The sequence below is a fragment of the Mobula hypostoma genome, chromosome 22, assembly GCF_963921235.1.
Source record: "Mobula hypostoma chromosome 22, sMobHyp1.1, whole genome shotgun sequence".
Classification (NCBI taxonomy): domain Eukaryota; kingdom Metazoa; phylum Chordata; class Chondrichthyes; order Myliobatiformes; family Myliobatidae; genus Mobula; species Mobula hypostoma.
The window spans coordinates 54,231,042-54,257,563 of NC_086118.1; the positions used below are offsets into that span (position 1 = coordinate 54,231,042).

The window sequence follows — 26,522 nt, forward strand, 5'->3', positions numbered from 1 at the left end:
CAAATTTACTTTAAACCTCAAACTTTGATCACCTTCTACTAAAAATCAAGTATGACAAATACTTCCTCTTTGTCAATGACTATTGCACTATTTCAAAATATTTAATTAATTTAAGGTTAGCCAGACAAAGCAATCTAAATTTGCAGTCCGGTGAATTACAAGCAGTCTTCTTCACCATACCTTGCCCAAAAAGTGCACCTAGGATTCACCACATAATTGAAGGATGAAGGTAGAAATGTGAAATGTTAGATGAGGGAAGGGGTGAATATTTGTGGGTTCTGATGAAAGATCCCAGACCTGAAACATTAACTGTTTCAGGTTCAGATTTATTTATTCCCATTCCTGTTCCGACATGTCAGTTCATGGCCTCCTCTTGTGCCACAATGAGGCCACCCTCAGGATGCAGGAGCAACACCTTATATTTTGTTTGGGTAGCCTCCAGCCTGATGGCATGAATATTGATTTCTTCTTCCAGTTTAAAAAAATTCTCTCTCCCTCCCCTCTTCTATTCACAAGTCTGGCCCCTTACCTGTTCTCACCTGCCTGTCATCTCCCCTTGGGCCTCTTCCTTCTTCCCATTCTCCTATGGTCCACTCTACTCTCCTATCAGATTCCTTTCTCTCCAGCCCTTTACCTTTATTACCCATCTGGCTTCACCGATCACCTTCTAGCTATGCCTCTCCCCCTCACCCCATCTTTGTATTCTGTTGGCTTTCCCCTTCCTTTCCAGTCCCACCCGATGAAGGGCCTCAGCCTGAAACGTCGACTGTTTATTCATTTCCATAGATGCTGCAAGACCTGCTGACTTTCTCCAGCATTTTGTGTGAGTTGCTCTGGATTGCCAGAATCTCTTCTGTTTTTAATTGACTCTGTCCAGTTGGGTCACACTGATCCTCCGTAACCTGAAGTAATGCTTCGTTGATCTTGCTTTAGACCTGATGATCTGAGCCAGATACAGAGCAGACTTTGGCAGAAGGACTAGAATTACCTCAGTCAGCAGGAATGATATCGCTGAGAAGGCAAAGGACCATCCGTACTTGTAGTGGAAATAGGTTTCTGAGTCTGGAGTTCGGTTCAGCATCTCATCATTGATGTTGGATATGTACAAAACGAGTCCAACAACCAGCGACAAACCTGTAATTTAGTAAAACACAGGTGTTACACAAACATTGCCAAAGCGTAATTAAGATCATTATTCTAACATGTGATGCAGGTTAAAGCGCATCAAAATATGCATTAGTGGTTGTTACTGGGTTATTATCTGGGGGCCTGGAGTATTGATCCTAAATCCTGTCATGACAGGCAGGGAACTTCAATACAAATAATTAAACACATTCAAAATAAATAATGGTGACTATTCTGTTGGACTACAGTAAAAATCATGCCTGCTTCACTAATGCAGGCAGTGGCAATTTGCTGTTTTACCCTGTTTGTTACACTGATGTGATTAATTAATTACTTTCTTGGTTCAAGGGGGTGAACTCTAAATGGTAGTCTTGCCAAGAAAAACAACCAACAAAGTGGAGTGTTTTCACTTTTTTTCCCAGGGCGGAAAAGAGGGCACAATTGTAAGGTGATTGGAGGAAAGGATAGAGGGGTATTTTTTTTTAAACACAGGTCATTGTGAGTGCTGACAGGGGTGTTGGAACAGGCAGATACATTAGGGATATTTAAGAAAAATGGATAGCTAAGGGTCAGATTAATCCTGGAGTAGGTTAAAAGGTCAGCACACCTTGGGCTGAAGGGCCTGTTCATTGCTGTACTGTTCTAAAGCTTCTAAAAACTCCTAAAACGTAAAGGAAGCATCAGGAAGTATGACTGTACAGTGGCATGGCATGTTTGTATAGACTCCTGGGCAGAGTGGCACATACAAGAGAGGGCTATATAGATATGTGGCATTCAAGCAGTTTGCTGGAAAATGAGAGTGAAATTTTCTATTTGTTTGGCTCCAACCAGATAAATCACTTTAAAGGCTACAACCACTATTACGTTCTGGGTTGCTGGTTGCTGCTGTTCCAGAGGGTGTGTGAAAAGCGATAAAGAACTCAGAATCACTGCTACATCCATTCTCCTACCTGCTTCCTCTTTTCCAGGGACCTAGTATGACTTAGCTTCCAAAAGTGACCAAGCAAAACTAGGGGAACAGTGACTAAAAATGAGATGCAGTTCTTCAGATTTATTGTTTTTTTTTGTTTTTGACCATTACCTGAAAGGATAAAGAAGATTCCTGATACAAATGCCAAGATAGTCCTGTGAGGTCTTATATGTCCAATGTTATTCATCACAAAGCCAATGAACATGAAAAACAGGCTGACCAATGGGAAAGGGGTGGATGACCGAATCATTTCTGTGGAAAGAGAAAGATCTGAGGTGTCAATAAGCACTAGAGTGAAAGAAATCCATCCCTACCACATATTCCATAATCTAATCTTTCCTTCCAGCTTTCACCCATATAAAATGGCTGCCTTCTTGTCTACTATCAATTATTAGACTTCAAAGCAGTTTTTATGAAGCTTTGAAACATTTCAGAGAGGGGTATTAAATCTTCTACTACCATCTGAAGTACCAGAGGCAAATAGCATAGATGCATTAAGACAGGGGCTGGAGTTCCCAACCTTTTTGATGCCATGGACCCCTATTGAGGAACCCCTTTATTAAGTGTGCCTTGGTTAAACACACGTGAGGAAAGAGGAAGCAGAATACACCAGAAGTGACTTGACAGAGGTGTACAAGATGACAAGAGGCATCGATCAAATAGACAGCCAGAGCCTTTTTCCCAGGACAGAAACGACTGAATCAAGAGGACATATACTGTAACTTTAAGGTGATTGGCGGAATGTATGGTGGCAGTGTCAGTACCTCCAGTTGAACTTTGTCTTTTTGTGTGTTTTCCCCCTAGCCATCAGTCTGTGGTTTTGTATTGCCATGTGCTCTTGTTTGTTTTCATTCCCCAAGTGCTCCTGTCCCTGCTGTACTCAGGCCCCTGTATTACTGAGTACTCCCCCACTCACCTGTTTCTCATTATTACCTGTTCTTCTGCCACTGCTGTCTGATTGTGCTCCACCTATCATCTGCCTCTCTGTTTATTGCTCAGTGTATTTCAGTCCTGTGTTTTCACCTATTTGTTGCCAGATTGTGCCAGTGAATTTTCCTGAGCCTTTCCAGCATTCGTATCTGTACTTTGTTTGTCTGAATATCAACTCTGCCTATTTCCCAATTCTGGTTTTTGGATTCCTCTGGATGTTTTGATCTCAACCTGATCTTTGACACCAACTTTGTTTGCATCTCAGGATTTGCTACTCAATTAATATCACTGTGTGCACAGTACTGGGTCTGCGATTGGATCCCTGCTCCAGCATCCTGACAGGCAGGGAAAATGTCACAGGTAACTGTTCTGCACAAACAGTGATGGGTATGTGGAATGCACTGCCAGGGCTAGTGATAGAGGCAGCTACAATTAGGGACATTTAAGAAACTTTTAGATAGGCACATGGATGAAAGAAACATGGAGGGTTATGTAGGAGGGAAGGGTTAGACTGATTTATTTTAATTAGCCATACAGCGCAGAGTAGGCTCTTCTTGGCTGCGACATCCCAGCATCCCCGATTAACCCTGACCTAATCATGGGACAATTTACAATGTCCAATTAACCTACCCTGTACGTCTTTGGACTGTGGGAGGAAACCGGCGGTGCCGGAGAAAATCCACACATCCGCCGGGAGGACATACAGAGACTCCTTACCAAATGGTGCCTGAATTGAACTCTGAACTCCGGAACACCCGAGCTGTAACTGCATCGCGCTAACTGGTACCCTACCCTCTTAAAAGTCAGCACCACATAACGGGCTGACGGGGTTGTTGTAACTTTGTTCGATGTTCAGAGGGGTCATAGGACCATAAGATCAAAAGAAAAGGAGTGTAATTGGGCCATTTGGCCCATTGAGCCTGCTCCACCATTTTATCATGGCTCGTTTATCATCCCTGTCAACCCCATTCTCCTGCCCTCTCCCTGAAACTTTTGGTGCCCTTAATAAGACCATCAGAGAGGGGTAGGGGAGGTCTGCACGGTATGAACACCTCCATGCATGACCTGCTGGGACAAAGACTGCAGATATTTTTAAAAAATTCACTCCAGTTGGAGACATAATGGATACTAACTGAGAATACTGATGGTAGATTCTGAGGTCAGCTCCACGTTCATCGGCATCACATACTCGATGGTAAAGCAGTGACCACGCTCCTTTCCTGAAGATACAGACAAAAGGCTGTTAAAAAGCTCTAATTGATTATAAAGTACACATCAGCAGGAGGAAAGCCTGCATCAAAGACAATTAGGAAACCTTTCAAACAGAAGTCCCAAAAGCACTGTCACCTTAGACAGTGGGTTATGTCAGAGTATCACTAACAGCCCAATAGCTTAGTGTCACTGCAGAGTAAACAATGTAAGGATAAGTGTATTGGTTGGGTGGAGCTGTATCTCTATCAAAGGAGATGTAAGGCACTCCTTCCTTCCACTAGCCTGCAGGTCACCTTTGGGCAAGGTGTAGCATCTGCTTAGCACCCACCCCCCAAAAAATCAGGGCCACGTGAAGCCATGGGAGCAGGTAATGGACAGTTGTATGAATAACTGGTACAAATCACAAATTACACAACCACTGATGCGAGGCAATGGCAAACCACTTTTGTAGAAAAATTTGCCAAAAACAATCATGCCATGTCATATGACACGGCACATAGCAAACAAACAAATTGTATTTGCTAGCGAACAAACAAATTATATTTGCTGCAATAATTTCTGCAGTAAAACATATACTGAGCTAACGCTTTTAATTCCAGTAATGGATCACCAGAATCCAAACAGCTGCCTAGTGAGATCTGAAGGATGTGGAGACAGAGGGGAGGAGAGAAGTAGAGCTGTTGTCAGATATCAGCCATGATATTACTAAATGGAAGCAGAGGCTTGAATACTCAATGTCCCAATTTTTACACCCTTTTATTGTGAGGAGATCATCGTCCAGTCTTGGAATGATGACCCCCACTTCAGCTATTTTGGATTGCATAGGTGCTGAGGGTAATCAGTATTTCAGCAGTACAAACTATCTACCAATCTGCACCGAATGAGGTCACATTTTTAAATGCTGAGACAGCCCTTTTATGAGTGTCTCCAGGCACTGGCCCTCTTAAATATGTAATTTATGGATCAACTATGCTCAAGGAGGTGCAATGGACAATTATACACAAGCTCGCTGGGTGTGCACTACGGTCAGCATGGTCTTTTTGGGCCGAAGGATCTCCATCCATAATGTGTTGCTCTATGACCATAAACTCTATATCCACCAGGAGAATTGGGACCCATTTTCCTTATGACCCTTCACAGTTGGCTCTGATTGATTACTCTTCAGAAGTATTTTGTTGACTGCATGATAATATAGTGTGAATGGTATTAAATAAGTACAATTCTTTTTCTTCTTTATTTCTCCTCTCCCATGACATACTTCATCGATGTTGATGAGGCAAACAACCTGGCATTTTAGTCTTTGCACAAGTCTGTTGCCTGCAGAGAGGCACCAGGACTGACTTCAATCAGTACTCATGCCTCTTAACTCACACATGTTATGTAGCCTAGACCATTCTCTCAGCATTTTTGTAAATAGACATGAAAAAAATGTCAGAAATTCACAGGATATTCAACATCTGAAAAGCCACAAATAAACCATTTCTGAGTAGAACAACTCCCATGTCTTTTTCCCCTTTGTTTAGCAATTTTAGTTCTTAAACAACAAAATCAAAACTGGGACAATAATGTACCTGCCAGAAAACAGACTCTCCACAGGCCAGAGTGCAGAGACATCTTGACTTCTGCTGTCATGTTTTGGGGTGAAATGACTCCTTCCTCGAGGTATAACCAGTAGTCTGTGCTAACGGCAACCCCAAGGAGGCCCAGGCCACACACGGCGAACACACTGCTCAGAAGTGTCAGTGCTTTCCTGCCACACGATGTCTTTCCGCACAACATCTGAAACCAATGTGGAAACTGAATAGGACAGAGCATACAAATCAAACAAGTAAAATCATTTAGACTGTAAGACCATACAACATAGAAGCAGAATTAGGTCATTCGGCCCATCAAGTTTGCTCCACCATTCCATTATGGCTGATTTACTATCCCTTTCAACCTCATTCTCCTGCCTTCTCCTTTGGCACCTTTCCCTTACTAATTAAGAACTTTTTAGCTTTAAATATAGAACTTATAATTATAGAAATTACAGAACTTTATAATTTAAGAACTTTAAATATACCCAAGCCGTATGTGGCAATGAATCCCACAGATTCACCACCATTTGGCTAAAGAAATTCCTCCTCATTTCTGTTCTGAAGGACATCCTTCTGAGGCTGTGCCCTATGGCCTTAGTCTCCTCGACTATAGAAAACGTCCTCTCCACATCCAATCTAACTAGGCCTTTCAATTCTCAGTAGGTTTCATAAGATTCCACACCCTCCACCCTTCCCCTGCAGAACTCCAGCAAGTACAGGCACTCCTCATACGTTAACCCTTTCATTCACAGGATCATTCTCACAAACTTCCTCTGGACCCCGTCCGTTACCAGCACATCCTTTCACAGGTTCTCATCTAGAGACTCACATGCGAGGAGCGGCCAGTATGTGAGTGGCTCAGGGCAGGCGTGGAGTTTTGAGGCTTTGGCTTGAGGGGCTGAGAACGAGCCTGCTCCTAGTGAGGTAAGGCTGGGTAGGTTCCTTTAATTTAATTTAATTAACTTCGAAATAGGTAATGGAGGCAGCAGTTAAGGCAGTCGAGTGCTCTGTATGCAGTATGTGGGAAGTCAGAGACAGCACAATTGTCCCTGATGACTACACCTGTAAAAGGTGCATCTAGCTGCAGCTCCTGACAAACTGAGTTAGGGAACTGGAGTTAGATAAACTTCGGATCGTTCGTGAGCAAAGGCAGAGGCAGAAATAGACAGGAGTTTCAGGGAGATAGTCACCCCTAAAAGTCAGGAGGCAGAAAGCTGGGTGACTATCAGGAGAGGGAAGGGGAGTAGACAGAATGAGCAGAGCACCCCTGTGGCCGTTCCCATCAATAATAGGTATACTGTTTTGGATAATATTGGTGGGGACGACCTACCAGGGACAAGTTGTAGTGGTCACGTCTCTGGCACCAAGACTGGGCTCTCATCTCAGAAAGGAAGGAGGGAAAAGAGGAGAGCAGTAGTGATAGGGGATTCGATAGTTAGGGGGACAGATAAGAGGTTCTGTGGGAGAGATCGAGAATCCCGGATGGTCTGTTGCCTCCCTGTTGCCAGGATCCGCGATATCTCGGATCGAGTTCTCGGTATTCTCAGGAGGGAGGGTGAGCAGCCAGATGTCGTGTTCCATGTAGGGAACAATGACATGGATAGAAGGGAGGAGGAGGTCCTGCAAAGAGAGTATAGGGAGTTAGGTGCAAAATTGAAGGACAGGACCTCCAGGGTTGCAATCTCAGGATTGCTACCCGTGCCACATGCTAGTGAGGCTAGAAATAGGAAGATAATGCAGCTAAATACGTGGCTAAGGAGATGGTGCAGGAGGGAGGGCTTCATGCTTCTAGACAATTGGGCTTTGTTCCAGGGAAGGTGGGACCTGTTCCGACGAGATGGTTTGCACCTGAACTGGAGGGGGACTAACACCCTTGCAGGTAGGTTTGCTAGTTCTGCTCAGAGGGGTTTAAACTAGATTGCAGGGGGAGGGGAACCAGAGTGTTAGAGCAGATAGTGAGGTGGAGGAGGATAAAGGTCATGCAAAGACTGTATGTATAGACAGTAATCAAAGGTTTGTACGTGATAGAAATGTTCTCAGGTGCATCTATTTCAATGCAAGGAGTATTGTAGGTAAGGCAGATGAGTTTAGGGCATGGATTGACATGTGGGATTACTACATTATTGCTATTAGTGAGACTTGGTTGCAGGAGGGGCAGGACTGGCAGCTTACTGTTCCGGGGTTCCGTTGTTTCAGATGTGACAGAGGGGAAGGGATGAAAGGGGGTGGAGTGGCATTAATAGTCTGGGAAAATATCACAGCTATGCGAAGGCGGGACAGCCCGGAGGGCTTGTCTACAGAGGCCATATGGGTGGAGCTGAGGAACAGGAAAGGTGTGACCACACTAATAGGGTTGTATTATAGACTGCCCAATAGTCAGAGAGAATTGGAGGAGCAAATCTATAGAGAGATAGCAGACCGATGTAAGAAACAGAAAGTTGTAATAGTAGGAGATTTTAACTTTCCACATATTGACTGGGACTCCCACACTGTGAAAGGGTTAGATGGCGTGGAATTTGTCAAATGTGTTCAGCAAAGTTTTCTAAATCAATATATAGAGGTACCAACGAGAGAGGATGCAATACTTGATCTCCTATCAGGGAACCAGACAGGTCAGGTGACAGAAGTATGTGTAGGCAAACATTTTGGGTCCAGTGACCATAATGTCATTAGTTTCAAGTTAATTATGGATAAGGATAGGTCTGGTCCTCGAGTTAATGTTCTAAATTGGAGAAGGGCCAATTTTGAGGAAATGAGAAAGGATCTAGGAAGAGTGGATTGGGATAAGTTGTTTTCTGGCAAGGATGTATTTCAGTATGTGGAAAGTATTCAAAGGCGAAATTTTGAGAGTGCAGAGTTTGCATGTTCCTGCCAGTACTAAAGGCAAAGTTAACAGGCATAGGGAACCTTGGTTTGCAAGAGATATTGGCGATCTGGTTAAGAAAAAGAGAGAGGTGTATAGCAGGTATAGACAACAAGGAACAAATGAGGTACTTGAAGAGTATAGAAAATGTAAGAAAATACTAAAGAAGGAAATCAAGTAGGCAAAAAGAAGACATGAGGTTGCTTTGGCAAATAATGTGAAGGTAAACCCAAAGGGTTTCTACAAGTATATTAAGAGTAAAAGGATAGCAAGGGACAAAATTGGTCCCCTAGAAGATCAAAGTGGTCGTCTATGTGTGGAGCCTCATGAGATGGGGGAGATCTTAAACAATTTTTTTGTATCAGTATCTACTCAGGAAACTGGCATAGCATATATGGAATGCAAACATGAGGAAATCTGCAGATGCTGGAATTTCAAGCAACACACATAAAAATTGCTGGCGAACGCAGCAGGCCAGGCAGCATCTATAGGAAGAGGTACAGTTGACATTTCGGGCCGAGACCCTTCGTCAGGACTAACTGAAAGAAGAGATAGTAATTAGATAGTAATCTCATTTCTACAGTATGTCAGTAGGTTACAGGCGCAGGGAGTACAAATCATTACCTAGGTTGACAACACTATGATGTCTATTGGACCTGACATTAAACTGAGACTTCCTCTACCATATGCTCCTGGAGCGGAGGGGTGTACTTAATTTACTTAAACCTGAATTTCATCAACGGACGGCACAATACTGTCTCTTTTACTTTTTAAAATTGGTATTTTAACTTATTAAGACATAGAACAGTACATCACAGGAAGACCGTTCAGCCCACAATGTTGTGCTGAATCAATTAAGTTCGCAATCAAATGGCCACCTAAACTAATCCCCTCTGCCGACACAATGTCCATATCCACCCAGTTTCCTCACATTCACGTGCCTGTGTAAATGTATCTTAAAAGTCTCTAATGTACAGGACTGTGCAAAAGTCTTGGGTGCCTCAGACTTTTGCACAGTACTGTAATTCTCAAAGTGGAGATGGCTTTAACTGGAGTACTCACATTGCAGGGCGAGAGAGAGAACAATGCTTTGACAATAACAATCCATAACTAACTTCACAGTTCTAAAGATTCAGTCTTTTGGGTGGCGCTGTTTCTTTCAGGATAGCATCTCTGGGCCTGTTGAGTGTCATCGGGTTTGGTAGGTGCCTTGTCAGTGATAACATTCTTGGTTTCCGATGTTACGCTGCTGTCAGTGACATCATCACTAAGTGGTAAGTCTGGTGACTGTAATGTGTCCATCTTGTTGGATGCAATCAACTCAGGTGTGTTCTTCAGTTTAGCATCCAGTATCTGGTCCACATGACGTCTCCAACATCCACTGTGTACATCAGTCGTACAGTTCTTGTAGCAATCCTTCCGGGTGTCCACTTGTCTGCTTGGACTTCCTGTCCAATCTCAAAGCTCCGTGCTGCTTCACTTGGCAACTGGCAGAACTGCTTATTCTGCATTTCCCTCCAGAGGTCTGGTCTCAGGAGGTCTACTCGAGATCTCAGATTCCTGTTCATGAACAGCACTGCAGGTGTTTGATTTGGTGTTGCATGAATAGAGTTCCGATACACAAAAAGGAAGTTGTCCACCTTGTGCTGTAGAGAAATGTCCTCCTTGTCCACCATTTTAATGGAATTCTTGAAGGTTTGGATAAACCTTTCAGCTAACCCATTTGTTGCTGGGGGACTTGAAATGAATAATGCCATTTTTCTTCATGAACAGTTGCAATTCTTCTGACATTTATTATGGTCCATTGTCACTCACTATTTGTTCTGGTAAGCCATTTCTGCTGAAGGTGGTCCTGAGAGCGGAGGCAATCTTTGCTGAGGTGGTTGACTTCACTGGTATAACCTCCAGTCACTTCAAATGAGCATCCACAGCAATCAGGAACATGAAGTCCATGAATGGCCCAGCCATGGTGACATGGCTACTCTCATGACCATAACAATGCCTGCAGGGGTGCATTTTGAACTTTTTGCCATCCCAAACAGCTTTTGACCAAGTCTACAATCTGTTTATCTATTCCCACCCACCACACATAGCTCCAAGTGAGACCCTTTATCTTCACTGTACTGTACACACGGGTCCTTCATGCAGATTATCTAACACCCTGGTGCATAGTTTAGAGGGAACCACAAAACGAAATCCACACATCAGCATTCTTTGACATACCAACAGTTGGTCTCATCTCACTGAGAAATCTGGAAACATAGTGTTACTGTGAGCTGGCCATCCTTGCATAGACACTTGATAGACTTTTGACAATGTTGAGTCATCCCTTGTTTCTCTTTGTATTTCAGAATTTGCTACTGGCAACTGGTCCACCAGTGCTGTGTGGAACACTTCTGCTGGGTCACAGTATGAAGACTTCTCTTCTTCAGTTGCCAATAGTGGAAGATGTGACACCATCAGCATTGCTGTGTTGTTTGGTACTCTAGAACTCATAGGAATAGCACCCAGTGTTGTAACCGGGTAGCAGTCATCACTGGAATTCCTTTGCTGGGATTGAAAATGGACACAAGGGGCTAGTGATCCACACCAGCGTAAACTTTTGTCTGTAGAGGTAGTGGTGAAACTTTATTCCCCATACTAGATTTAGGCCTCTTGGTCAATCTGTGCCTAGATGCGTTCTGTGCTCATCAGTGATCTTGAAGCAAATTCAATTGAGTGTTCAGATCCATCTTTCATAATTTGTGACAAAATGGCTCCAATGCCATAAGGGGACGCATCACACGCTAGTCTGATGGGCAGGGATGGGTCATAATGGGTGAGCAGCTCATCTGATGTTATTAGTCTCTTTGTTTCCTTGAATGCTTTTTCACATCTTTCTGACCATTCACACTTTGCTCCTGTCTATAACAGTGCATTCAATAGATGCAGCACTGTAACAATGTTTGGGAGAAACTGGTGGTAGTACTCTACAAGGCCCAAGTTGTGATACGTTTTTTGGTTTGGGTATCTGAAGCACTGCTTCAGTCTTCTTTTGTGACTTATGTAAGCCATAATTGTTAATAACATGTCCATAATATGAGATTTCATTCTTGAAAAGCTCACATTTCTCTCTCTTTGCAGACCATATTCACTTTATCAAGGTTCTGGAGGTGCTCTTAATCATTTTTGCCAGTCACAATGTCATCAAGGTAACATTGTGTTCCTGGGATACTTCGGAGCACTTGGTCCATTGCTTTTCACCAAGTTGCTGGAGCTGATGTGCTGCAAAGATGAGATGATTATACTGGAACAGTCCCTTGTGAGTGTTGATTGTGAGGAACTTCCTGCTTGACTCCTCAATCCCCATTTGCAGATAGGCTTGTGACAAGTCAGACTTTGAAAATCTCTCCCTGCCTGCCAAAGATTCAAAAATGTCTTCTATTCATGGCAGGAGATACTGCACAGTATGCAGCACTGGGTTGATGCTCACCTTGAAATCCCCACATAGGCAAATGGCTCCAGCTTTTCCTTTCCTGATTACCGGGACAATGGGCATGGCCCAATCGCTCCACTCAACCAGATGTCTCCAAGCTCTGCAGTTCAGCGTCCACTTTAGGACATAATGTGTGAGGCACTGGACGCGCTTTATGGAATCTTGGTGTTGCTGTTCCATACAGTTCATTTCTGGCCTTTATGCCTTTGAGTTTACCAATGCCCTTCTCAAACACTTTCTCATTAGCATTAGGCAGCTGTGCCAGTCTCTGGTTTGTGCTACCATTTGGGCTGCAGTTGCCTTTTGATGCCACACTGAGAGCTTTGATTGAGTGCCGGTCTAGTTGGATTTTTCTCAACCATTCATGTCCAAAAAGTGCTGGCCCTCCATTTTTCAATACATAAACCTTTAACTGCTGTGTTGGGCCTCCATACATCACATTTACTTTCAGTTTGCCTTTGGGAGACACCTTCACCTGAGTAAGTCTTTAGTATCACTGAGGTACCAGTGGTATCTTGGAAAACAGCCTGCTGTAGTCAGCCGCTGGAATTATGGACAAAGCTGACCCTGTATCCAGCTCCATTTTCAGTTTTACACTAGACACATCCATTGTGATCCATATGATTTTGTGATCTGCTTCAGTTATACAATGCAGTTCTAAGCATGACAGTTCACCTTTGTCAGACTCTGTTCATCTGAGTCTGTTTGACATTCATTAACTTTATGCATTTGCTTAGTTTTGTGTTTGAGACTTTTCACTTGGTTGTCCTTTCTGTCTGCCTTGCACAGTCTCTCCATGTGATCTTGTCTGTGACACTTTCTGCAGACTTCTTCCTTGAACCAACAGTCATTTGCATCATGGGAGGACAACAAGAATTCTGCAGATGCTGGAAATTCAAGCAACACACATCAAAGTTGCTGGTGAACACAGCAGGCCAGGCAGCATCTCTAGGAAGAGGTACAGTCAACGTTTCGGGCCGAGACCCTTCGTCAGGACACAGGGTCCTGACGAAGGGTCTCGGCCTGAAATGTCGACTGTACCCCTTCCTAGAGATGCTGCCTGGCCTGCTGCGTTCACCAGCATCTTTGATGTGTGTTGCATCATGGGAGGATTTGCCACATCAATCACATTTTTGGCTTTTTGTACCATTCAGCAACATTTTGTGCATTTCACATTCTAACCTCCCTTACTGTAGTTCTGCTGCACCCTTTGCTGCAGTTTCTAATGATACTGGAATGGTCAATGCCCGTTCTCAGGTTAGGTCTCTTTCTGCCAGTAGCCTTGTTTGAGTGCCTTGACTATGCATGTCACATACAAGCCTATTCCTTAATGTATCAGGAAGTCCATTTCTAAAGTCACTATACTGGGAAAGTTTGTGCAGTCTGCAATATATTCAGAAAGGCTTTCATCTTTTGACTGGTTCTTTTTGTAAAATCTAAATCTCTCAGCTATTGCCAGCGGTTTAGGGCTCCAGTGATTTTGTAAAATTGTAACAATTTTGTTGAAGGTCTTGCTTGCTGGCTTTGAAGGGTTTACTAGGTTGCATAATAGACAGTACATCCTTGCACCCATTAAGCTGAGAAGTGTAGGGACTTTCTTTTGCTCTTCCACGTTGTTCACATTACAATACAGTTCCACATCTCGATATACAATTCCCAGCCTTCACTATCAAATTCATCAACTTTCCTGACTGAAGCCATTGCCATGTCATTTGCACTTTAAATTCAGCACGTCTTTCACTATTACTCATGCGTCCTTCAGTTTCCTCGTTCTGTTTAATTCTCTCTGTTTTGACCCTTAACTGTCCATGCAGTTTGTGATTTTCTCTGACATTCAGGTTCATACTCATCACCAATTTGTTGTGTCTGTGCACAACTACATATCAATTTAGTAAAAGCATGCATGTGGGAAACGGCTTTAACTAGAGTATTCACATTGCAACAAGAGAGAGCGACACACAAGCGCAGACAACAAGTCAATATGTAGTGCTAAGGGGGGCACTACTCTAAAAGAAATAGATCCATCCATTACAATTATAGAATGTCTCTCTGGTGCTTCCTGCTCCCTCCCCTCTCCCTTTCTCTTTTCCCAACCATGATTCCCCTCTCCCTGCCCCCTTCCCACTCTCAGTCCACAATACAGACCCAGATCAGAATCTGGTTTATCATCACTCACGTAGCTCATGAATTTTTTTTGCAGCAGCAGTGCAGTACAATACTTAAAATTATTACAGTACACTGTTAAAGTCTTAGCCACCCTAGCTATATATACATGCCTAAGATTTTGCACAGTACTGTATCTGCCTTTACCTCCACTCCACCAGCGCATTCCAAGTGCCCATGACTCTGCTTAAAAAACTTGCCCCTCACATCTCCTTTGGACTTACCCTCTCTCACCTTCAATGTATGCCCTCTGGCATTAGACATTTCAACCCTGGGGAAAAAGATACTGTCTGTCTACTCTATCTATGCCTCTCATAAACTTATCAACCCCTATCAGATCTCCTCTCAGCCTCTGCTGCTACAAAGAAAACAACCCAAGTTTATTCAGCCTCTAATTATAACACATGCCCTCTAATCCAGGTGGCATCCTGGTAAACCTCTTCAGCACCCTCCCCATAGCCTCGACATCTTTTCTTCTGTAATCAGGCAACCAGTATGCAATACTCCGGATGCCAACTAGCTAGCGTTCTATAAAGCTGCAATATAACTTCATGAGTTTTGAACTCAGTGTCTAGACTAATAATGGTGAGCATGCCATATGCTTTCTTAACCATCTTCAGGAAGCTTATGAACTTGGACCCTAAGATCCCTCTGTCCCCTAACATTGTTAAAGGTCTTGCCCTTAACAATGTACTGTCTATTTAAATTTGACCTACTTCACATTTGTCTGGGATAAACTCCACAGGCCATTTTTCCACCCATATCTGCAACTGATCTACAATATATCCTTAAGTATTATTTGCCAATCTTCTGCACTATCCATACCACCACCAATCTTCGTATCATCTGCAAATTTACCAACCCACCCATCTACATTTTCATTCAGGTCATTTATATACATCACAAGCATCAGAGGTGTCAGTACAGATCCCTGTAGAGCACCACAAATCACAGACCTCCAACTAGAACAAGTCCCGTCAACCGCTACCCTCTGTCTTCTAAAGGCAAACCATTCTGAATCCAAATGGCTGATTTACCATTGATCCTATGCATCTTAATATTCTGGATGACACTCCCATGAGGGACCTTGTCAAACACCTTACTAAAATCCATTTAGACAACATTCATTAGTTACCCTCATCACCTCATAAAAACAAAAACTCAATCAAGTTGGTAAGACATGACTTCCCTATGCAAAGCCATGTTGGCTCTCCCTAATTAGGCCAGGGTTTTCAAAATGCTCATAAATCCTTTCCCCAAGAATTCTCTCCAGTAACTTCCCTTCCACTGCCATGAGACTCACTGGTCTGTAGTCTCCTGGATTATCCATGGTTCCCTATTACTGTTATATGCACTGAGACACAGTGAAAAAACTTTATTTTGCATGTCATACATTCAGATTATTTCATCACACTGGTACATTGGGGTAGTACAAGGGAGAAATCAGTAACTGAATATAAATGTTACAGTTTCAGAGAAAGTGCAGTGCAGGTAGACATCGGGTGGGTCTGCATTGAAAAGGATTTTAAGGTCAAGAGACCATTTCATTGTACTAGGGGACCCTTCAATCGTCTTATAACAGCGGGGTAGAAGCTGGCCTTGAGTCGCTTAAACCCTGGAGCTACGTGCTAATGAAGCAGGAGACTGTAGATGCTGGAATCTGAAGTAAAAAGAAAACTGCTGAAGGAACTTGGCAAGTCAGGCAGCATCTGTGCAGGAAAAGGGACAGTCGATGTTTCTGGCAAGACGCTTCACCTGGACTGAAAGAGTGGAGGGGGGAAGTAACAGTATAAATAGGTGAGGTGAGGTGCAGAACAAGTGTTGGCCAGCCAAAGGTGGATTCCACTGAGGAGGAATGACAGGCAGATGGAGGGGGGAATTTGCCTCCACAGATGCTGCCTGACATGCTGAGTTCCCTCAGCAATTTGGCTTTTTTAAAAATACAATGCCAATATTGTTACAGTCTCCAGAGAAGTGTGTCAGAAGAGATGGTAGACCCCCCCCCCCCAAGAGTAAAACTGTGGTACAGAATTGTTGGCTCCCGTCCAGTCAGTTGTGAGTCACCACATCAGAGCAGCTTTACATCTATGTGCTGCCGTTTCCTTTCACTGAATCCTGCTGTTGTTTGAACAGCAGGCGGCAGTGGACTATCCGTTTCATACTGAAATAGCTTAATGAGGCTGGCGGTATTCCCAAGTCCTTTCATTGCCGACGGTCCGAGCTGTGAAGTGAGATACATCATTAAATAATCACGCAGCAGCTTCAGGGTGTGCAGTTTCACCCATCGCTCTGGAGAGACGAAGAAAATCTCTGCTCAGCGGAAGAAGCCATCATACCATGTGGTTTGAAACATTTAAACTCTTGCCACCACATTAAAGACTTCCTTGGTCTATTTCATATTCCTAAAATATGTGCATTATGGCCCTTCCTTGTGATGAGGCGAATTAAAATCCAAACTTCCGAGATTGCTTTTTAAAAACGCACAGAGATCTCTGAAAAATGTCATGAATATGCAGCACTACAAATGATACACAGGACTTGATTCTGTGCTTTGCCCCATTACAAAATCTCCATTATTCTCTTTATTGCAAGCAAAAACACACAGAGGAAAAAAATCTACAGGTGTTGGAATCGGGAACAAGTCCTCATGCAGGGTCCGGGCACAAAACACCCACTTCCACCCTTTGCATCCACAGATGATGTCTGACCCACTGAGTTATTCCAATGCACTGCTTTTGGTATTGAAGTTAAAGCACACATTAGATTTTAGATTTGTGTGAGAGTCTGCAGGGGTTAACATTTGATTTACCTACTTGGCTTTTGATTTGATCTAAACTAAAGGAACAGCATGGCCAATACTAAGCAATGGCTCAAACTTGGTAAGTAGTTTTGTATTTAAAAAAAGGAAGTGGAAAAAAAAGTCTTTTTTGGAAGGATCTGTGGCCTTCCAGTTAGATCTAACTCATGTTTAATGAAACAGCCACAACCCAATGATTAGGACAAACTTCCTTCAAAATTGAACTGCAAGGCATTGCATCACTGGCAACCTTTAAGGCACCACAGTTAGTGCAACGTTATTAAAGTGGGACTTTGGAGCTCAGAGGTCAATTCCGCTGCCGCCTGTAAGGAGATTGTCTGTTCTCCCATGTGTGCGTGGGGTTCCTCTGGGTGCTCCGGTTTCCTCCCACAGTCCAAAGATGTACGGGTTAGTAGTTTAATTGGTCATTTTAAATCGTCCTGTGACTATGCTAGTGTAGGTTGCTAATTAGTGTGGTTCGTTGGGCTGGACAGCCTGTTCCGCACCGTACCTCTAAATAAATTAAAAGGCCATGTTTATTACTGTGGTTGGCTAAATCCCTGGAAATTACCAGGTCATCTCCGCTTCTAGCCTCTCTTTTGCGCAAGCCCATGTTCCATTATGTATGTATGTACAGAACAATGAAAGGGTTGGGGAAAAAAAGTTATACTATAGGACGGATGTGATCAAGGGCTCAGAAAAGATTCACAAAGATGCGATGAGACTGGAGAGCTTGAGTTATAAGGAGAAACTGAATAGGCTACGGCTGTTCTCCATGGAGTAAAGGAGGCTCTCTGGTGATGCTGTCCACAGTCCAATAGCTCATCAGTATGTATTAGCCATGAAAAATTGAATTGACTTTATTTCATACATCCTTCACATACATGAGGAGTAAAAATCTTTACGGTATGTCTCTGTCTAATTGTGCAATGTGCAATTTATAGTAATTTGTAATAAATAGTATGTACAACAGGACAGTCAATATAACATAGAAATACAATACAGTAGTAGCAACGTGAATTAATCAGTCTGATGGCCCGGTGGAAGAAGCTGTCCCGGAGCCTGTTGGTCCTGGCTTTTATGCTGCGGTACCACTTCCTGGCTGGTAGCAGTTGGAATAGATTGTGGTTGGGATGGCTTGAGTCTCCAATGATCCCACGGGCCCTTTTTACACACCTGTCTTTGTAAATGTCCTGAATCATGGGAAGTTCACAACTACAGATGCACTGGGCTGTCTGCACCACTCTCTGCAGAGTCCTGCGATTGAGGGAGGTACAGTTCTCATACCAGGCAGTGATGCAGCCAGTCAGGATGCTCTCAATTGTGCCCCTGTAGAAAGTCCTTAGGATTTGGGGGCCCATAGCAATCTTCTTCAACCATCTGAGGTGAAAGAGGTGCAGTTGTGCCTTTTTCACCACACAGCCAGTATGTACAGACCACGTGAGATCCTCAGTGATGTGTATGCAGAAGAACTTAAAGCTGTTCACCCTCTCAACCCCAGATCCATTGATGTCAATAGGAGTTAGACTCTTTCCATTCCTCCTGTAGTCCACAACCAGCTCCTTTGTTTTTGAGACATTGAGGGAGAGGTTGTTTTCTTGACATCACTGAGTCAGGGGTGATGACTTCTTCTCTGTAGGCTGCCTCGATATTATTTAAGATTAGACCAATCAGTGTAGTATGAATGGTTACTCTTGAACTTTTTTTGGAAACCGGGCCCATACTTTGCAATGCACTGTTACTGAAGAACAGTGAATGATCTGTGGCCTTTTAGATGCATAGTCCTATGCTTCCAGGAGGAGGAATTCTTCTTTGAACTTCCAGCAAAACTACTGGGACAGACTAGTGTCCTGGCATGTAAATTAAATAACAAAATGCTTTAGTTTTAATTGACAAGATGTAAACTTGTTATTTAATGCTTGCATTATCATCTCTGCTGTGAGTAATGTAGCTTGTATTTTAATTCAGAATCTCATCTATTAAAAACTCATTCTTTTATTAATTGAAGACACAAGAAGCTGCAGATACTGGAACGTGGAGCATTAAACACTCTGCTGGAAGAACTCAGCAGGTGGAGCAGCATCTGTGCCTTTTTTTTTGCCACTTTCTTGTTTTAAATACTAAGCTGGCCAGGTTTGAGCCATTGTTTAGTCTTGGCCATGCTGTTCCTTTAGTTTTGATCAAATCAAAAGCATCTGCCCCCTGCAGAGTTTCGACCCAAAATGTCAACAAATCTTTTCCTCCTACAAAGGCTGCTCGGCCCATTGAGTCCATAATCAGAATCGGATTGGTTATCATCATCTAATATCATGTGAAGTTAGTTCTTTTTCAGCCGCGGTACAATGCAAAGAGATACAATTGCCATAAATTACAAAGTAAATAATGAAAAGAAAAGGAATATGAGGTACTGTTCAATGGTCAATGGACTGTGAAGAAATCTGACAACGAAGGGAAAGAAGCTTTCCCTGTTTTATTATTTGTCCAACAACACATGTCAAAGTTGCTGGTGAATGCAGCAGGCCAGGCAGCATCTCTGGGAAGAGGTACAGTTGACGTTTCAGGCCGAGACCCTTCGTCAGGACTAACTGAAGGAAGAGTTAGTAAGAGATTTGAAAGTGGGAGGGGGAGGGGGAGATCCAAAATGATAGGGGAAGACAGGAGGGGGAGGGATGGAGCCAAGAGCTGGACAGGTGATTAGCAAAAGGGATATGAGAGGTTCATGGGACAGGAGGCCCAGGGAGAAAGACAATGGGGGGGGGGAACCAGAGGATGGGCAAGGGGTATAGTGAGAGGGACAGAGGGAGAAAAAGGAGAGTGAGAGAAAGAATGTGTGTATAAAAATTATTATTTGTCCCTTTGTTTCAAATTGAGATTCTGCTTTCTATTGGAAGCCTTAATCACTGTTCTTCAGATTGATAAAATTCTTGTTCACAAGTTTCCTTTGGGACTTCTGTCCTGTAATTAGACATTCAGCCTGGTACATGAAATGTAGATGTGACTGTTACAGATTGGAGAAAGCATTGAAGTGTGCAGTGTCACAAAACTGGAGCACTAAATACTTCACTGGGAGATGGTATTGGTTATCTGAAGAAGTATAACTTCACACCTAGCTACTGGTAGGCTTCCATGGCCCAAGCTTGTGATCCCCAAATCTCAAAGTCTGCCAGGGGTTGGTTGTTCTGACAGTTTCTGTGTGGCAGATAAGGGAGAGAGCTGATGGTGAAGGAGGGATTAACACTTCTCCCCATAAAAATGGGTATTTTTGTCTTTCAGCTGCTTCCTTGTATTTGTAAGGAGTTCGTAAAAAGGTCTCGTTCTCAATTTTCAGCCATGGACTTTTGAAATTAGCTTTATTTGTCACATGTACATAGAGATTTCGAAACATACACTGAAGTGCATTGTTTGCATCTACAGTCCAGGGATGAGCTGGAGACAACCTGCCAGTGTCACCATTCTTCTGGCACCAAGACAGCATGCTCAACTCACTAACCCATACAACTTGGGGGGAATGAGGGAGGAAACCCACATGGTCACAGCCAGCACATATAAACTCCTTACAGACAGTGGCAGGAATTGTACCCTGATCAACAGTGCTGTAAGGCGTTACACTAGCCCCTGTGCTACCGTGCCTCTCCCAGAAGGTTAAGCAGTAATAACTGAAATTTAGGCATCCAAATGATTGCACTCCTTTATTTGGGAACTGAACATGCATTTTGCAATATCCTTAATGTACATTGTGATTGTGCCTCACAAAAACACAAGAAAATAACAGAGAAGTAGGCCAATCGATCCCTCAAACCTACCCAGTGATGGAAAACATAAACACAATGAAATTCTGCAGACACTGGAAATCCAGAGAAACAAACACAAAATGCTATTTTAAAATCCAGATTTATTTAGATATGTGAACTTAAATTCTTTTGCCACTATAATAGCAAAGTTATAACCCTGAATGAATGGTATGTTGGCGAGGCAGTTGGCGTAATGCTTTACAGCACCAGCTGTAAGATTGGGGTTCAGTTCCAGCTGCTGTCTGTAAGGAATTTGTACGTTCTCCCCGTGACGGCATGGGTTTCCTCTGGGATCTCCAGTTTCCTCCCACATTTCAAAAGCTGTGTGGGTGTGGGTTAGGGTTAGGGTGAGTGAGTTCAGGGCATGCTATATTGGTGCTGGAAGCACGGCAATACTCGAGGGCCGTGCTAGCACAAACTTCACTGATTTGATTTGATGCAAACAATCCCTTTCACTGTATGTGTCGATGTACATGTGACAAATAAAGCCAATCTTTAATCCTTGGCTTGCTCCATGTGATTTATGCCTTTCAATTGGTGATAAGGGATTAAGCTGACTCAGAAGATGCTGTTGTATTAACGAAAAGTACAAGGTATTGGACAAAATGTTAGCATGGCTAGAAAGCCTAGCTGTAACATAGAAATGTTTTCAAGCAGGAAGAATATAAATTGTGGAGTATCCCAGAGATTAACTCTTGGCCCTCAATTATTTCCTATTTATATTAATGACCTGAATGAGGGAATGAAATGCTAGGTGGAAGAACATATTGTGATAAGGTTATTGCTACTCTGCAATGAGATACAAATGGATTAAGCGAGTGGGTGAAAAGCTGGTGAGCCAAGTTTGATGTGATGAAGTGTGAGGGCATGTGCTTCAGTAAGAGGAATCAAAAGGTGGATTATTATCTAAAAGAAGAGAAACTGCAAATGAATGAACATTCAGAGGGGTCTAGGGGTTCTAGTGCAGAAATCACAAAAAGTTAGCAGGTAGTTAAGAAGGCAAATGGCATGTTGGCTTTGATTGGGAGCAGGTTGGAGTTTAAGAATATGGAAGTTTTGTTACAGATGTACAGGGTGTTGGTGAGTCTGGAATACTAGGCACAGTTTTGGTCACCTTGCCTATAAAAGAAGCGCTCTGAAGGTAGCCCAAAGGAGATTTACCAGATTAACTCCTGGGATGAGAGGGTTGTCCTATAAGGAGCTAAACAGTTTGAGTCTCCATTTCTTAGAGCTTATAGGAATGAGTGGTGGACATATTCGATCCTATAAGATCCAAAGAGAGGTTGAAATGTTAGATGTTGAAACTTTCTCACTTATGGGAGAGTCATGAACAAAAGGTCACAACTATAGACAAAGGGACCAGTCATTTAAAATTGAGGATAGAAATTTCTTGTCTCAAAAGATGGGGAATCAGAATTAGGTTTACTATCACTGGCATATGTCGAGAAATTTGTTGTTATGGGACAGCAGTACATTGTCATACTTAACAAAATCTATAAATTGCAGTATATAAAAAAGTTAAATTAAATAAATAGTGCAAAAAGGAAAAAAATCTCTGGAATTCTCTTCCACCAAGAGTAGTGGAGGCCAGATCACTAGACACATTCAGGATAGAGATAGATAGATCAATGAATTGAGTGTAATGGGGATCTTGCACAGAAGTCGGGTTGAAATAAGATTAACTTTATTTGTCACATGCACAATGAAACATCAAAACATTCAGTGAAATGTGTTGTTTGCATAAATAACCAACACCGTCCGAGGATGTGCTGGGGGCAGCCTGCAAGTGTCACCAAGCTTCCAGTGCCAACATAGCATGCCCACAATTTATTAACCCTAACTTGTATGACCTTGTATGAGTTTGGGATGTGAAGGAAACCAGAGCACCAAGAGGAAACCCAAACGGTTATAGGGAGAAAGTAGAAACTCCTTACAAACAAATGTAGGAATTTAACCCTGATTGCTGGCAGTGTAGAGTAACAATGCAGAGGTTGAACTAACTGTAAAACCACAAGACATCTGAAGCAGACATCAAGGTTTCAAAATACAACTGGACAATATGGTCCCTCATGTGCATGACAACAGCTAACTTCAGATAAAGGTGAGGAGGCACCTTGACACCATTGAACATGTGTTACATGGGACGAAAGGAAGTGGTATAAATACCCTAAAAAGAGAACCTACCCTGAGTAGAAATGTGAAGGTTCAGTTTTTTTTTCCCTTTATCCACATGTGAAAGTAGTTTCCAACACAAGAGATTCTGCAGATGCAGGAAACCTGGGGTAACACACGTAAAATACTGGCTGAGCTCAACAGGTCAAGCAGCATCTATGGATGGGAATAAACAGTGGACTTTTTGGGCTGACTTCCAACAGGACCACAACTTTGTCATAGATTTTGGAGGCTTCAGTGCCTCAATGACCTGAAGAGCTATGTTGTCTGGGCCTTGTGCTTTGGCTCCTGGTAGGGTCACCCACACTAAACAGGTCAAAGGGTAGAAGTCAGACTATGAATGGTTGGGGGTCTTGCTCAGGGCTAACAACGCTGACTGGTAAAAAAAAATTGTTATGGAAACAGTATTGAAGAATCCTTCCTCATCTGTGTGCGACTGCATAGACAGACAGAGACCTTCATTGCTGGCCTAAGCACCAGTGGTGTAATGAGCAGTATATAAGTTAGTTAGTTTATTGGACTGAGATCCTTCATCAGGACTGTTTTCTCTCTTCTGCCAATATCTCTGCTGTAATAGGAACCTCCAAATATGTTTTTGAAAAATCATCATAATGCTAATTTCCCTGTAAAGGAGGAGAGAGAAAATTTACAGGAGATGTAAAAAATTATGAAGTGTACAGACAGGGTGGACGGCAGGAAACTTTTCATTGTATCAGAGGTAAGTAAAACTAGAGGACGTAGATTTAGGATAAGGAAAAAGAGATCCCGAGGTGATACAAGGGGCACCTTCTTCACTCAGGCAATGGTGAGTTTCTGGAATGCAAGGTGGGTCACCGGCAGCACTAATAAAGTGTCCATGTAAACATTTGAATCACTTAGGCATAGAGGGCAGTGGACCAAATGATGGGCAATGGGTTGAATATAGAAGGGTGCCCAATGATCAACATGAAAGTGTTGGGCTGAATGGCATGTTTCCATGCTATATGAATCTGTAACTCTAGGTGTAATGTGTATGTACTTACATAGAGCATGAGAGTACTTACATGGAATGTGTGTGTGTGTGTGTATGTGTGTGTGTGTGTGTGTGTGTGTGTGTGTGTGTGTGTGTGTATATGTGTGTGTGTGTGTGTGTGTGTGCGTGTAGAATCCATCATTGTTTCTCCTGTCAGGTTACATTTCTCATCGGCGCCTAATGCTCTGCTTCACATGTGAAAAATAATCAATTTCCTGCAAATCTAAGTGTAGAATTACATCTTAGATGGTTGAGTAAAATAATCAGTATTGGACAGACTGTCTATTATTGGAAGCAATAGAACTAAATATCGACAAGCGATAACTTGGCCACTGCTCAGACTGTATTAATGACTTTGACAAATTTATTTTGTCTTTGAGGGGAGAAGAGCGAACATAGTTGGGACAATCCTTAAAGTGACTAGTTGAGTTCAGTAAGATGAATCATTCCCTTTCATACTAGAGTTTGTTAAACACTAGGCTGTAAGCAGCAGCTCAGCTGGTGATAAATGATGAGGAAGGGAAGAATTATCCAGCGGAATTCAGAGGGACTTGACACTGTCCTACATTAGAACAGTTCCAAAAAATCTCTTTGAATTGTGGAATCAAACTGCAAACAAAGAGGTAAGTTTTAAATGAAGACCATACAACAGTATTGCACTATTCAGGCCTGTCAGCCCATGATGTTACGCTGACCTTTGAACCTACTCCAAGGTCAATCTAACTCTTCCCTCCTACATAGCCCTCCATTTTTCTTTCATTCAAATGCTATCTGTAGACATTCCTCCAAGATCGCCTCTGTTCCTCCACACAGCTAAGAATCCTGCCATTAACCCTGTACTCTGCCTTCAGATTTGACTTCCAAAGTGAATCACTTCACACTTTTCTGGATTGACTTCCATCTGGCACTTCTCAGCCCAGCTCTGTATCCTATTAACGTCCCGATGTAATCTATGACAACCTCCCACACTATTAACAAGTTGAGAGCATCCTGACAAGTTGCATCTCCATCTGTTACAGGAGCAGCTGAGCATTGGATTGGAAGTCCCTACAAAGGACTGTGAGAATCAAAGGAGCCCCCCTACCATCCATCGGGGACATTTATCAGGACCGCTTCATACGCAAGACCCTTAGTATTATTAAGGATCCCACCCATCCATCCAGCATCCTCTTTGACTTTCTACCATCAGGTAGGAGACTCCGATGCCTAAAAACAAAGGTGGTCAGGATGAGAAACAGTCTCTTCCCTCAAGCCATTAGTCTTCTGAACTCCCTGCTGCATCACATTCAAAGAGTCACTGGTTAATCTGTTCTGTACCTTACAGTATTTAATTTATGCACTCTAGTTTGTCTATTTATGAGTAACCATCTGTAGATTTAATCCTTACTTTCATAAATTATTACATTTTATGTGTACTACTATACTTTGTGGAGAAATGTCTCATTTGACAATATACATGTATATAGTTAAGTGACAATTAACTTGACTTGACCAATCTTCATGTCACCTGCAAACTTACTAACCCACCTTTCTACGTCATCAAGTCATTTATAAAAGTCACAATGATCAGAAGTCCCGGAACAGATCCCTGCAGAACACTACAGGTTACTGACCTCCGGGCAGAATATGCTCCATCTACTACTTCTGCAAGCAAGCCAATTCTGAATCCACACATCCAAGTTTCCCTGAATCCCATGCCTCATTTAAAGATTGAAATGGAGATTTAAATGAAGAGAAAGGTAGAGAGGTTTCGAGAGGGTATTCCAGAGCTGATGGCCTTAGAGCGTGGACAGTGGAATGAGTAAACTAAAAATGGACAAAAGACTGTATTTGGATTACATAGAACGAGACAACAGAAAAAGGATGAGAATTTAAACAAGAGATTTTTTTAAACGGCAAGCCAACACAAGACACTCAGCAAAAAGTTGATGGATAAATGGAATTTGGTGCCTGGTTTTCAGAACTCTGCATGACCTCTTTGCGATTATGTTGATGGGGAACAGCATATAGATGACAAATGGAAGTGGGCCATAGATCATTCGGGGACAGTGGGGGTGACATTGAGGCACAGAAAACAAACTCTCTGCAGTGATGCTCTGGCTGTGACCGGATGTTTTAGAATAGAGCTTAGCCAACTGTGGGCCCCCCTCTCTGTATAATGATAAAGTGGGGCTGGAGGAGGTGGTGTGATAAAACGTGTCAAAGCTGCTGATACATTGAGTGAGCACAGAGGTGAGAAATTGCACAGGGCGTTATTAGTGACTTCAATATGAGCTGTTTCATTATTGCACCAAGGTGGAAACCTGGTTAGACGAATATGAAACGAATATTAAAGGTAAATCTGCTGAGAGGGTGGCATGGTAGTATAGCGGTTAGTGCAATACTTTACAGTGCCGGCTGTAAAATCAGGGTTCAATTCCCACCACTGTCTGTAA

At 42.8% G+C, this 26,522-nt stretch overlaps 1 protein-coding gene across 2 annotated transcripts in view; it reads right to left on the bottom strand.

Moving 5' to 3' along the window:
* LOC134336557 (voltage-dependent calcium channel gamma-5 subunit) overlaps window positions 1-26,522 on the bottom strand; it is a 39,629-nt gene that overhangs the window by 3,426 nt on the left and 9,681 nt on the right. For both annotated transcript variants that reach the window (XM_063030833.1, XM_063030834.1), the window contains exons 2-5: window positions 5,809-6,016; window positions 4,159-4,245; window positions 2,207-2,347; window positions 989-1,134 (exon numbers count right to left, since the gene is read on the bottom strand). In XM_063030833.1, coding sequence (XP_062886903.1) covers window positions 989-1,134; window positions 2,207-2,347; window positions 4,159-4,245; window positions 5,809-6,016 — 582 coding nt within the window. The remainder of the gene's footprint in view (window positions 1-988; window positions 1,135-2,206; window positions 2,348-4,158; window positions 4,246-5,808; window positions 6,017-26,522) is intronic.